This window comes from Lates calcarifer, linkage group LG3 (assembly GCF_001640805.2).
Source record: "Lates calcarifer isolate ASB-BC8 linkage group LG3, TLL_Latcal_v3, whole genome shotgun sequence".
In the NCBI taxonomy this organism is placed as follows: Eukaryota; Metazoa; Chordata; class Actinopteri; family Centropomidae; genus Lates; species Lates calcarifer.
This window is the reverse complement of record NC_066835.1, coordinates 6,910,867-6,926,162: the sequence shown is the minus strand read 5'-3', so window position 1 is coordinate 6,926,162 and position 15,296 is coordinate 6,910,867. Positions and strand designations below refer to the sequence as shown.

Here is a 15,296-nt window from a genome sequence, read left to right as displayed (position 1 = left end):
GTTACTCGGCTACTAGAGGAGGCACAGATCAATAATGACGCCCGAGCAGACCGCAGCACAAATGGGAGGGTGGTGATCGGGACGCTGCAGCACAGACACCCCATTCTTTCTCTGAAGCAATTTTCACACCACTAATCTCACTCACTTTGGAGCAGACACAAGACAAAGTTAAAAAGAAACAATCTGCAAGGTCGATAAGCAGCAGAGGGTAAATCCATTCTCACTCTGCCAGAGGAAGAATTTTAAAACATGAACTGTTTAGGGGATAAAACCTAACATACTATTTAAAATTCACTCTTTTGTTCAGGCACTGGAGATGAAAAACATGCACAGACACACAGAATCCAAGTTTCCACTGGCTTAATACAGTTTTGCTAGTTTTGTCCAATTAGCCAAGTAGTTTTTTTTTATTCCCAAGTCATTCCTATAACCAAAAATAACACACCTGTGTACTGCAGAACAAATCCATTGCTGCTTAAGGAAGCATCACTGCGGAAAGCCAGGAAGAGCGTGTTGGAACTGCTCTCAATACGGTCCGGCACATCTGTACCGTAGAAACTGCCCAGCAAGGGGCTAAGGGAGTCCGGCCCATCGTAGATATGTAAGAAATCATAACTGGGCTCCAAGCTGAACCTGATAACAGAAGAATACATGACATAAAATTTGAATATCTGCAGCTTAGGTGAGCTGTAATTAAGGGAATAAGTGAATGCTTATAATGTTTTCTTTGTCTTTTGTAGCTATTGTGATAGAATAGAATAAGTATACAGCAGTCATAGAAAACATCAGCACTGTAGTTTTTATATCATTAAAGCTTACTGGTTGAAGCTCAGAGCTATGACATAGTCCTGTGTGACAGTAACTGTCCAGTCACACTCCCTCCCATGGGGGTAGGGTTCAGGATAGTCCGGAGACAGAATCAGCCCACTAGGACCTGTCAGGTTCCCGCCACATGGAGCTATGAAGAGGGAGCAAATGATTAGAATTCGAGGTAGCACATCAAACAGTAAACTATGGAAGACTGTTTGTGCTAAGTCATTGTCAAAGTCATTATTCTGCGAAAGTTTCTCATGACAATGGTGGTGGGTATGGGCTTTCCTAGTTAACAACAAGCTATTGAATATCAATACAAAAATCTAATGATCACAGAAAAGGTTCATCTTAAGATGATATATGATCTAATTTCCAGTTTAAATAGTCTTTATTCTGACTTAAATGTAGTGATTTGCCTTACTGAGTAGTTATTTTGATAAGGCAAATTCTTTATGAACCTACACTTGAAATGAACTGATTGATGACCAACTGTTAATTTAAACAACTTAAAACAGCAATGACAATGAACAGAAACCAATCAACATTTGAATGAAACTTTCAAAAGGTAGTTAAAACCACTTTCAACTGTTATTTATTATCTCCTGCTGTATGTGGTGTATGGTGCTTCCCCACAGGAAGCTGTGGTGACAGATGCTTAATTGAGACGCAGCTAATGCCCATTGACACTGGGTTACCACGTTCTCACCTGTAAGTGTCAGAGAACTGTCCTGCCCAACACCTCACTAAAAAAAATCTGCAAACTAATTAAGCTAAGCACTAATTAAACAAGGCAGCTAATTATAAGGTCTTAATTGCCACTGTTAATTACCTCACTTTGTTTTGTAGAGCACTGAGTGTGATCATATATACATATTTTAAAAAAAACAAGACTGTAAAAAGAGTAGAGGTCTGACTGAGAGGTCTGTGTTGTTATTGAGGAACAGGATAATCAGATCTCTCTGTCTGCTGCAGTGACTTCAAGAAACGTCTAGGGAACACCGGCAATCGGGTTTGCCACTTAAGATTCACTTAAGGAGTCTGTTAAGTAATCACATTAGGAATCTGTGCTGTCTACCTGTTTCACAAGTCAGACCAGCCTGAGTGGTTATATTGTTCACTGTATTAGACAGGCTGTGGGGGTATAATATACTTTATAAGATAACTTTTACTTTTTATACTGTTCTTTTCTGTCTTTACCTATAATGTGATTTGAAAAATTAGCTCCAAGTGTATTCCCTCTTAAGGTGGTGTGACAAATTGCAGCAGTGTATTTACTACATCATACAAGACCACAATAAAGTCTGTGGTATATATGAAACAGTGAAAAACTAACTAGTTTGTGTTTTTATTACTCAGCAGATATGTAACAAGCTAGTTCTGATCATAGTCATGTAGCGTCATTAGCTGTAACTGATGACTGCATGCTGTGTTAATAGAGTACCTGTGCATGTAGGAGGGTCTGGCTGCCAGAAGAAACGACCGTTAATCTCAGTGCAGGTGATCCTGTTGGCCCCCTGCAGGATATAGCCAGGATCACACTGGAACGCCACATGGTCTCCAGGCTCCCTGCTGTCTCCACTGCGGGTGCCATTAGTAGGCATGCCCGGGTCATTGCAGGAGGTCGCGGTGGAGACTGAAGGAGCGAGATGTGGCCCAATCAGTGAAATGACATGGAAGTGATCCTCAGTTACAAGGTGATACAGGGGTGTGGTATTATTACTTTAGTTCAGAGTTAAACCTGTAAATGGTGAATTTTGTCTCCCTCTACGCCCAAATACCACCCTTGTCCGTCTGACATTTCTTTCACCTCCCTCCCTTACTCCCAACATTCTTTCCCCCTCACCAGAGAACTGCAGAGCGAAGCCCTGCTTGCTGGTAAAAAAGTCAGTGGTGAACTGCAGGCTGACGGTGTTGAAGGTGCTGTGGGCGTCTGGGGGCAGCACCGAACCGCTCAGCTCCCTCAGCAGGACCCCTCCCTCCTGGGGCCCATCCCAGATGCGGAGCACATCATGGACCTCCTCCGTGTGGAAAACCAGGAAATGCAGACTGTTTAAGACACAGATGAGATACTTTAGAGGCCATGACAGCTGATGGATGACACTGCCTTACAGTTCAGCCTTACAGAAAATAACCTCAGGCAGACAAAGGTTTATTTTCTCACTGGAAAATTAAAAGTTGGCTCTGAGTATTGCCACCTGCGATTTGCATTTCACTTTGTTCAAACAAACCTTAGGTCATCTTAATGGAAGGCAATTGTAGCTCATATCTTGCTGTTTTTCCATTAACTGCTTAAGTCAAGAGAAAAATCTAGGCTCCATTTGTTCTGCCACATAATGGTGTTGGTACATAGATTCCAAAATTGTGAGATCAAGGTTCAGTATTTTGTTTGTTTTATATGGGGACTAAAATTAAATAGAATTTTAACAACAGCAGAACGTAAGGTTTAAAAAACAAAACAAAACAAGAAACAGTTTAGGCTTTTAGCAATACAAGTCACAATTTCTAAAACGTAGAAAAGAATGAGACTGAGCCAAGGAGGGGGTAATAAATGGATTGCATAAAACTACTGAGTATTCAAAAGAATCAATGCACACAAGGTAATAATGTGATTAAAAAGGAGACAATAAGAACAGAGGAAAGACAAAAACACAGGCCAGGGCTGCATATAAAGCAGGGAAACAAATAACATTTGAAGTGAATCACAGACGCCAGATCCAGAGCATTCAATGGATGTTCCACAATGTCAGTCAAGCAGATATGTCTGCCATGGCATTTAATAGTTTCAGTCTAGACATCAGAAAGATGATGCTGTCAAAAGATCTACCCTTCACTTTCCGCTCAGACAGCTGTCAGCCAGCTGGTGGTCCACTGGATGTGAGATGCACTATAGCTGTGAATGTGTGTGTGTTTGTGTGCGCCAGCCTCAATGCAGTGGATTCACACTGATTTATCGCTCAGAGTCTTGCGCGTGAGCATGTGTAAGTATGTGTTTTGGACAGGCTCAACAGGACTAAGAAGGATAGAAAGTGGTATTTTACAACAAATGATCGACTGACTTTGATGTTGACATGTACTATTCATAAACATGTAAGGACTTATTTAAAGACAAACAGTAGTTGCAGCAGCTTTATCCTGCAGGAAAGAAAGCAAGGCGAGAAATTATAAAAACATGTCAGCTCATTTAATTTATGTCTTTTCCTCTGAAACACATTGCTGTCTAGCATGCCTTCGAAATAAAAGAATATAGCAGAATGCACTGAGATGAAGGTGTACTCAAAATAAAGGAAATGCTTTAAAAAAAGTAAGAATTTATCACAACTAAAATTTATTACAGCAAAGAAAACACTGCCGCTAATGTTGCCTCAGATGCTCTGCTTGGATGATGTAACATCTCGCATGCTTTTACCAGTGAGAAATGCCAAAAGAAAAATATATATTGTGGTTCATCCAAATTTAAATGAAAATTTGGTCCATTGTGGCCCCATGATATTAACATTCGTCTAAATGTTTCAGTGAGTTATTATGAAAATCTATTACAAAAACAATTTAATTATGAAAAACTGACATTTTCCCCCCAAAGCAATTTCCTGACACTCTCCCTCATGTTTCAATAATTTTAGTTTTAATCCAAAGCAAAGCGCTCTGAAGTTGCAGTAATTGTAATGGAATACTCAAGTCCATTCTGTTTAAAGAGTAGTCTGTAAATCTCTGTTTATTCTATTATTTTGTCCACAAGCTTAAGCTTAGCTTATTATTTAATTTAATCTGTCCAGTTGTCATTTTCTCAAATACCATTTTAAATTCAGTGGGTTGAATGGTAATCTCTTTTCCAGTCATCCAGAGGAAATCATGGTACTTTATGTGCTTTTAGTATCCTCATCCCTTTACACATATACACACACACACACACACACATACAGCCTTGAGCTACAGATGATGCAGAGGAGAAACAGCAACCCACTGATATGTCGGGTTTAGCAACAAGTTCCCACCGTTTCTGCATAATTGGTGTCAGACTCTGATTCCCATACTGTCTGATATGCAAGCAGCAGCCAGGGGCTACTCAACAATGTGTTGCGTGTGTGTGCATACTGTACGTAACCTACTTGACAAGTCCTGTCGCAGTGCTTGTGAGAGAAACGCGTGGAAAACAAACAGATGCAAACAGGAGCACCATTATATTTTCACGTAAATGTACATTGATAGGTATATTTAAAGGGTATGCCATATTACACACCAGTACATAGGCATCCTTGTCTGGGAAACAGATGCGGGATCAGGGAAGCACATATATGCAGTGCACACATTAACCTACTTATCTCTGCAAAGCAGCACATCGCATGATTCCAACTTTCATCATATAAGAACTCGCATTAATACTAATCCTATTCATTGTGATCATTTCCCTGCTTACAGCTCTCTTGCTAATATTCACTGAAGCATTGATAATACCCTGTGATGTATACAGGAAGCTCAATGAAAATAATAATATTGTAAATGACAAACAGCAGCGCATTACTAATACATATGAGCTATTAGAGCAGATAGAACACAGAGCAAGCTTAACCTGTTTACTTCTCCTGCCTGAGCGCTCTGTGGCCCCAGACAACCTACTGACTCGCTGCCAAACTTGAATTAGAAAGGCACACATCTATGTTTTTTCTTGTGGCCCACATAATCAAACCCCGAAGTTTATAGTCTATTAAGAGTTAGTGAGGACTCTCATTTCTTTTGTTTAGAGTGGCAGCAGCCTCAAGATTGGGAGGATGGGAGTTCTGAAACGTGGTTGTGAAAGTGAACCTTCTTTAACAACTACTGCTAAGGATCTGTTGAGCAGGGTGATTGACCCTGAAATGCACTAGTAGAAGACAGTGGTTCTTCTTGGCAGCTCCCAGGTACATGGTGCCAAACCTTTTGCAGTAGCCCCATTTATGAATTTTATCTGTGCTGGTAATATGCAGAAATGCATCAATTTCCAGTGTGGTATCGGCAAACAACATGTGAATAACACGCCAGTTATTTTTCATATTATTTGCTTATTGAGCATTTTTGACTTTTTGGGTCATCTCACACTTTGTCATTTCTTTGCCTCCTAACTCCTAACCCAAACCAAAACAGTGTCAAATAATACATGCCTTAACTGACAAACGAAAAGCTTAAAATACGTAAACAAAATGTCCCGTAAGGTGGTGTGCTTTTTTAAACGGCAAAGATGATGTCAGCAATTAACATGTTTAGAAAATCAACAAAAACACTTAATTTATGTACGGTTGATCAGATCCCAGTATGTATTTCTCTGTGTAAATGTGACGTTGGAGTCAATATACACACAAATTCATCATAACTCTACTACCAGCCCAAATAATCTATACCGTTTTATTAGAAACCTAATTAAGTTCTGGTGATAGTCACGGTGGTGACCCACTAATTTCCCAGTACCATCCTGGATAGCTCCTGCGCTTCCAGCGACCAAAGGTGATGTTCAAAGGCCTCCATCCCTGTCATGTAAGCGCCTCAGGCAGCAGAATGCTTGTTATGCAAATGCTGTTATGAAACCCTCAGGTACTACGATCCTTTTACCCACGCTCCACCTCCCCATAATCGAGACAGGAGAGGTGTTTCACAGAATGTGCCTGCATGAATAAAACAAAAAGAGCATGTTTTCAAATATGTGTACACGTGTGTGCCTTCTTGCATACAAAATGAATGTGCATTACATACAGCATGTGTGCACGTGTGTGTGTATGGAGACAGCTCTGAAGGTATGAGTAAGTGTAACAGATGGTTCTCGGGATCTGCACGCGCAACGGCGGAGTCGAGTACCATGTCACGTGTTGACAAGTCGCATGTTCTAATGCAACCTTCATGACTGCCAGATTTATGTGTAAAAAGAAATATGGAAAGGTGGGTGGGAAGGAAAAAAAGTACACTGCAGGAAAGCAGAAGGTGAGGGAGGGAACGAAAACAAGCCCCAACGTTAATCATTGCTTGGTTGCTGGAGGAAGAGGATGATAGCAGGAGGATAAGAGGCTGATGGAGAGCGGAGGAAGCTCTGAGGGATGGAGGGATTTGTGCTGAGCGGTCAGATGGATCGAACGGACGTGGGCTGCATGTTAGGGTAATTGGTTCCTTTTACACGAGATCTAAATAGCCTATCTCTTCTTGTCACTTTCTGAGAGTGAAGGCTGCAGGGTGGGATGAGGAGATAGTGAAAAAGAGACGATGGAAAGAGGATAAGAGGGAGGCAGGAAGGTAGTAAGAAAAGATGTTGATTCTGGCATGGCTGTCTTTTTCTTTCTTTTGCTCACAGATCTTAATAGAATACACGTATTAGATGTAGACTGCACTCTTTTTTTTAACAAACCAATCCTCTTGATCATGTTCTCTCCTCATGGTCACTCCTTGTCTTTCTTGCTTTCTAAGTGCACTCTATGAGCCACCTCTAAAGCTCCTGTGAAAGAGTGCTGTGTGTGTGTGTGTGTGTGGTGTGTGTGTGTGTGTGTGTGTGTGTGTGTGAAATTCACACTTTTTTTTAATGTGAACAAAATGCTTCACAGCTTGTCACCAAGAGTTGTTCATTTCAGACGAACTAGGAAGAGAAGTGTTAGCTTCCAGTGCGGGGAAGAGTCCATTTAGAGACAACTTCTGCACTTAACACAAGTGCTTGGGGGGTGGGGGGGGTGGGGTGGAGTGGGTGGAGGTGAGGTGTGGGAACAAGAGGGATGAATAAAACAACAGGTTGAGAAAAGTGGAATTACAGCGCGTCTCGCTAAGGAAAAGGAAATTTGGGTCTCAGCGTGCGGCTAACGTTTTGTGGGATCATAGAAAACCATGTTTTGAAGTTTACGGCTGAGGGGCTCTCCTTTTACACTTGTCCTCCCTCTTAACGAGATAAAACAGTTCAATCAAGTGTCAGAGGAATTGCTGTGAGGAGATGAGATGGGGAAGAGAGGGATGGAAGAGATTTCTAAGTTCTCTTATGATTCTGCTTTAACTATTCTGTATTCATACGAGGGAAATAAAGAGAGAAATGGAGAGTGCTGAGACTCTCTCATATGAATACAAAACAGTCGAGCTGCAATCACGAGTCCTGTGGGGAGTCTTCAGAGTAGGTGTATGTGTGCATGAGGATGATAAATAAGTATGTGTGTGGGAGGGGGCGGGGAGTGTATGGGTGTATATGTGTGTGTTTGTGTGTATGTGTGTGGTATGACGGAATAAGGAAGAAGAGAAATGTAGAGCAAATGTACGCTTGCAGCTGTACGCTTTTTCGCAACTAACTGAGATTGTGCGCATAAAGCCAATGTCACACAATGAGAGCTAACCTCATCAATATGTGTAGATGTGGCCTCTGCGGGACTGCCGTGGACATGTGGTGATCCTCTTGAGCACGAGCCAAGTTGTGGTCACAGCAATTTTCGTCCAGTTCAAGTACTGCGAGGCACATGATGTAATAACATGTAAGCAGTGTTATCATACAGATTAAAGACAGTCCACAATTATTTTCTGGCAGGAAGGGGTGTGAAATGAGGGAAATGAATCAGAGAGATAAAAGCAGAGGTTAAAGAAAGAACACACACACACACACACACACACACACACACACACTATTGCAACCTTAACCATCACAATCTCAAATCTTTGCCCAACCTGAACCTAAACCTTATTAAAAACTGCCAAAACCCAACCCCAAGTCTCTTTTTAAAATACAGCCTTTAAAAAGCACAGGCAAGCCAATATAACTCCACTGTGTAAAAAGAAAACCAAAAAAATAACATATTCTGAATGGTCCAAAACTTTGAAAACTGATTCTCAGGAAGATACAGAAGCACATACACACAGGCACAAGAAATACATAATATATGAAACCACGTTTTGGATTGTGCAAACCCAGTGAAATATATGTGCATATTCATTTGAGACTGAGGGCACTATTTCTGTGATAGATCATGATAAATGTCCTGATGGGTGATGCACTGCATTGGTAAAGAGTTATATGTGGCTCCTTAAAGGAAAAAATTCACCCTGAAAAGCATGTACATACTGTATTTAATTTTTAAGAAGTATTTCAGAGCTGAGATTTTGTCATATTTGAACAATTCTCTCCTTAAGCTCCACAGTGCAGACAGTACTGATGATCTTATCTGGAGACAAAGCCAGACAATGCAAAAAAAAAAGACTAGTAGGACTAATTATGGGACCCATTGTGATTTGCTTGGGATTTGAAGACATTTTGCTGCTTTGTCAGATCTCAAGAGACAGATGTATGTGATTGTAAAGATTAATGTCACTGTCCAAAATCACTGGCTAAGAACAGAGAATTTGGTTTTACAGTAGATTATTGCATTAAAGCTGACGTGTATCAGGAAAAAGCACCGTGGTTATATACAATCTTTTCTGAAAGGCAACTACAGTGACCGAGAAGTTTAATAGGAAGGCTGTACTAATACTAGGTAAGGCCTCCTTTTGCTCTCAAAAAAGCCTCAGTTCATCAAGATTCCACAAGATGATGATTTTCACAAACAGTGACAGGAGTGGACCCCGTCGTGGTCTTCTACTGTTCTACTCACCAAAGTTGAGTGGCTATCTGACAATGCTTATCTGTGCTACTATAGCCTTTCTGGCAACCATACTTTTGCCACATGATTGGCTGTTGCATGAATAAGCAGGTGGACAGGTGTTCCTACTTAAGTGCTAAGTGAGTATATAATATCATATTGTCAGTAGATTGACTATCTAAATATCACTGATACATGTACTGGTTTAACTGAACAATGGAACGGTGTGTGAAAAAGCATAAGAGGATAAAAGACACAGCAAATCAATAAGAGGGGAATTAAGCAGCCAATTGAAAGCAATACTCTACTATAGACAGAGTTCAACTATGGGCCTAATTGCAATGGTCTCTGTGCTCTTCACATACTGCGTTAGTCCTATTGATGTCTTGTGAGCAGTCAGTCAAAACAGCACCATACAGTGTTACGACCCACACAGTACACCATGTTTTACAATCCTGAAGCTCTCAAATTAGTGCGCATGCTTCTTAATAAATACCAATTTTTAGATGAATACATATGGCATCATTGCTCAGTGTACCATGTGGCCTAGAACCCTCATTTGATCTCTGTAGCAGTAACTAGGTAATGTTCCATCGGTGAAATGGCTCATTGCCTCTGTTATCATCACTATTCCTTTTATCTCGTTATTATCTCTTTATGTCTGTATTCCACTCTCTGTCTCCCACCTATATCCTCTTTCCATCAATAACTCTCGGCAAACCAGTAGTCCGTAGGCATTTTAGATGTCTCCTGTCACGCTGCACAACTCCTGGTCTCTCACAAACTCAGTATGGTTTGATTAGTGTGTTACCTTCATCTGCGCCATTTGATATACAAGGAATCCCTGGGCTAATGCATTGCAAATTCTTCTCAATAATGAATTGCATGGGTAAGATCAAAGGCATGGATATGGAGCATACCTTGCAGAGGAATGCCAGGGACCCAGAGGTAGCAAAGGCACTAATGAATCTAAACCAGCAATCATGAGGGACCTTAGAATGTCAGATGTGCAAGCTATGAGACGACATCTGCACACAAATAGATCCATGCAGATAACCACACAAAACTGTATAATGTTTGCAAAATGATATGGTACAGTGGACAAAGAACTGTATCTGGTACAGTGCAGTCTCAAAGTATTAGCATGTTTTCATTGTTTTGTTTTCCAGCACACTGGGTTTAACATGAAACAATGACCAGAATGAAGCTGAAAAGCACCTGAAGGAAGCAAGTAGTAAAGACAACTGCATTAAAGGCCTTACAGAGCATTACCAGTATAGATACCAAAAATATGATGATGTCTATAGACATAAACTAAATATTAAATACTTAATGCAACTCAGAAAATACTTCCTGCATGCTAAAATTGGAGAGCGGCATCTATAGAAAAAAATGTATGTCATAAAAATACAATGCTCTTTTATGATGAGCATGTGATCTTCTAGGAAAAGTTAATCCAATTTATGAGAGAAGAGATTATAGCCCTCCCACTTAAACCATCTATTGTGTTCTCTGCCTCTTCCACATGTTCCTTCATACAGACATGTAGTCATGGATTTAACAGTAGTCTCCTTGAAAAGCACTACTTTGCTTGTGCTATGGTTGTGGCTTGATGGCCCTCCATTTCAATGGTGTTAAAACATGGCATTTTACATAACCATGCTGATATAGGACTGACATGTCTGGAGTCCTAAGCTGCTTCATGGATACAGCATAATGCTAACACTACCAGGGTTCAGTTAAGTCTTCAATATCCAAAAGGACAACATGTTTGGTTGTTGGGGGAGATCTAGGTGAGAAGAGGTGAGGTAAAGAAAAGCAGGTTGTTTCATTAGCAGCACCATTATGGGATTTAATCAAATGACTGACCTATTGTGTCAGCTGTGTTTCATTCAAAATACAGTAACACTGGCAAATTAAGGGTGCTGTAATGTCTAAATACTCTCTTCCTTGAACGCCACAGGACAGAGCACATCCACAACAATCTGATGCATAAGGTGTTAGAAAGTGAAGCCTGTAGCTAATTATTCCTGAAATTCCACCACTTGAGTTAGAAATTGAAAGGAAATGTCAATCATTTTCCAGCTGGACCCTATTCAGTGAGCCTGTAAAATGAAATCACAGATAGAAATTAAAGAAATGTCATCATTCAGCTGGATTCAGGACTAAGACAGTAGTGGACTGTGTGCGGGGTGCGCCATTCATGGCACAACCCACCGAGGAAACAACACCCTGGGGCAGCTCACAAACACACACGACAAACTACATCAATCCCACAGTCTTGGAAGCATTTAGTGAGCCCCCAGGATGTGGAAACTATCTTATCTAATATCAAAGTATCTATATATTGTCCAACACAGGCTCACATAGATTAAATTGGCACAAAAAGGTATCAACCAAAATCCAGAACAGGATTTTCTTTGCTTACATTTCATTTAATTCTTGAAAATAAAGGGTGTAACATGCATCCATCTATAGGCCAGAATTCACTCTGAGCACTTGACTTTCTTTGGTGTAGTCTAAAACCTGGAGGCTCTGAGGTGGCATTTTCCCATCACCCAGTAGTAACTCAACTATTGGCCAAAGGCTGCTCACTGGAGATTGATTACACAGCAACCCTGTGAAAGTGATGAATACCACTGCAAAAGGGGGGCTAAATTGGAAGTACATTGAAAGGTGGTAAATTGAAAGAAAGCCTGGAAAAGAACAATGTAATCAGAAAACTAAAAAGCATGACAAAAAGGGAACAAGAGTGTTGCTCAGACCTAATAGTGCTTCCAGGGGCAGCCTCAATGGTCCACATGCAGTGCAGGTTGTGCTCGTAGGGAGCTGGATAGCCCGGAGACAGGATACGACCAGAAGGCTCATCCTTGATGGTGCCCCCACACTCCGCTAGGAAAAGGAGCAAAAACAGACAGAGAGATTTAAGGAGGTGAACAATGAGCAGGGTTGCAAGTGTTTGGAGAGTCAAATTAATAGAAAGGTACAGCATGGTTAACATATTTAACATACCCGAAACTGCATCATCCCAATTCCAGTAAAGTGCATCACATCAGTCTCCTCTCATCATTATTAATTACTGACATAGCAGGCATATACTCAAATGTGATGTGCTTCATCATCTTGTTTGCAATTTGAATGATAGGAGGGAGAGCAGCCAACTCAATATACTCTGTGTGTGTCTTCTTGGCTCAGCGAAGGCAATCCACCATCTCAACCATGATTTCATCTTGTTGCCTTTGAAGGCTGACGGACTTGTTGACTGAGCAACACAACATTCAATATATCAAACTCAAGTTCAGAGTAAGTTTAAGGAAGAGGTTCTGCCCCACGTGCCAGGAAATACACTTTGTAGGTACAGAACTAAGCTAACTAAGAGCAATTCAAAGTGTGCACTAATAGGAACTAGCAGTTGGAGTTGAGCCATATTATGCATGTTCTAGTTGCACTCATTTTTATCTTTCACAAAACCAGGGCAGTGACTAAATGACAATTAAGCTGTCTTTGGTGGTTGCTGTCCGATGGATGGGTCCTGCTGAAAAGCAATGGCGATCTAGAATTAGAACTAAACCAAAAACTATATGTGCGGTTGTGCACCCTGATCATTTAATAGCATATGTTATCTCCACCTGCTTGTTCATTTGGAAGCTGCAAAGCGGAGGAATCTTTCATCTGATGCCAGCCTTTTTTTTTTTTTTTCAAATAGTGTACGACAGCTGTTCAGTGTGCGCAAATATACTGGCTGTCACTGGCTGTTTGACTGACGGTAGCCTGTTGGAAAATTTTAACATAATACCCAACCCTGGTATCTAGTGGGCAACATAATAGGCAACAGATCATACTAAAACAAGAGGATTTGCCATGAATCATCAGAGCCTTTGAACATGCTTTCATGTATGATTATAATACAAGTAGTACTCAATATGATGGTTTTTGTATCATATCACAGTTCAACAAGGCCCCCTGAGGTATACAGCACACACAACATGATCTCTGTCTCTTGAAAAAATTGCACAAAGTGCACCTCTATGAAACTACAAAGCAAATTCAAGAGCAGTGGGAAGAATGCAGGGTTCTTTTTTCCCAACCTCAAGTAATGAATTGCCATCAGAAATGCTCTGTGACTGAAAAGCAATTTTCAGCCTCTCTTCAATTACCACCTCCTACCCTTATCCAAAAAGTGAATAAAAAAAGAAAGAGAAAATGTTCTCCAACAACATCAGATTTGAAGTGTTTTTGTTCACATATTTGAGGCCATTTTGACTGACAAGAAAAGGGTAAGAGTGTTCTTGTTTCTTTTCCTTCCCTGGAGAGGAAAAAAGCTCCTTCAAAAGGGAGGAAAACAGAGGCTTGGGAGTTGTACTGATGATGATGGTGATGACGATGGTTGTGAAATCCATCTGTGACAAGTAGGCTCTGTACTCAAACACAGCAATGATGGCAGAGACACACAAGCAAGAAAGAAGTACTCAACTGAGGCGCTAAATAATTAACATAATGTAGCAGATATACATAGAGGGAAAGAGTTCAGACAGAGACAACCTCAGATATACAAACACTTTGTTAACTTTCATTTGACAAATGTCTTTCCTTTTATTTGCAGAACAGTCTCTCCTTTGTTTCTCTTCCTTTTTTCTCCTCTTTCTCCTCCACACTTTCCATCTCCACCTCCATTATGCATTTTACATTTAAACAGAAATAATCACCAGAGTTGGCCTCTGATCATTTTTGCTGTCAAAGCATAAACACACAAAGCATTTCACCCCTACACATACTGTATATGCATACTGTAAACTGACTCTGTGCTTAGTTACAGAAACTCTTTTGAAGATTTGATTGTCATCTTTGCTTTCACTTTCAGAAAAAGGAATAAAAGGCACAGAAAGATTGGAAGGATAGGGGAAAAAAGCAAAAAAAATTAAAGTGCAAACATATTAATCTTTACAGTCTTGCTGAGGTTTTAGTCTCTCTTCAAGCTTTTTTCCCTCTGTATGCTTTTCCTGCTGAAGAAAACTTGCTGTTTTGTGGAGTGAAAGGAGAAGACAGTGATCTATCACAGTAAGACAAAGCCATCTCTTTCCTCTAGCCTTACGACCTAAGAAACTACTGCTCAATGCTACCACGGCAGTGCAACTCCCTCAGCTACTCTACTCCTTCAATCTATGTCTCCACCTTACATCTTTCTTTCAACCCAGGTTCTGACTTGCTTTTTTTCTCACCCTCCACTCAAAGTAGTCCAAATTTCTCTCTATAGGAATTAATGTATATGGGGTATCATATTGTATTAATGTAATATATATTTTGCAATATATGGAAATAAAATATCTATGTGGCCGTAGCAAAAACTTACATATAGCACTTTTAATGAGTGGCAACGTATGGTGTACAAAAACATTTAAATGCAATGATATAGATTTGATATGCAACTTATTATTAAATGTTAATAAGATGCTACCCTCTTAACACCTCACTGTCTAACCTGTCTAACCTGCGACTTTCCTCTTTCGTGACTTTCAGGATATGAACTCTCCCCACTGTTTTCAACTCAGTTTCATTTTCTTTCCTCCCCTGCTCACTATACCCATCTCATCTGTGTTCAGTGTGTCCCCGCTGCTAGAAAGTAATCTCACCATTACAAACAGAAGCAGTCCCTCATCTGCTCTCAAATTCACTCTGGCTGTTAGGCTATCATCTGCAGCGAAAGGGGCATGGGGAGGACAAACGTGTTCAGAGATATACAGTGTGCTGAATGTTGTTTATACCCAGACATGAAAATTACCTGTCAGTCTGGGTTGAAAAGGGAGCCAAGCAATATTATTCTAATCACCTTGGCTGATGTCAAAGAACATCAGTCTGCCTGTTTTCCTCACTGAGCTTCTGGCTGCTTTCTGTCAAAAATGTCACCCGTGGAGAAGATCCAAAAAA

The 15,296-nt window shown here is 40.5% G+C and overlaps 1 protein-coding gene across 1 annotated transcript in view; it reads right to left on the bottom strand.

Moving 5' to 3' along the window:
• Positions 1 to 15,296, bottom strand: part of csmd2 (CUB and Sushi multiple domains 2) — a 223,016-nt gene that overhangs the window by 72,601 nt on the left and 135,119 nt on the right. Inside the window, 5 exon segments of the mRNA XM_018701481.2 lie at positions 446 to 633; positions 820 to 958; positions 2,255 to 2,446; positions 2,657 to 2,859; positions 12,137 to 12,263. Of these exon segments, the coding sequence (XP_018556997.2) occupies positions 446 to 633; positions 820 to 958; positions 2,255 to 2,446; positions 2,657 to 2,859; positions 12,137 to 12,263 (849 nt within the window).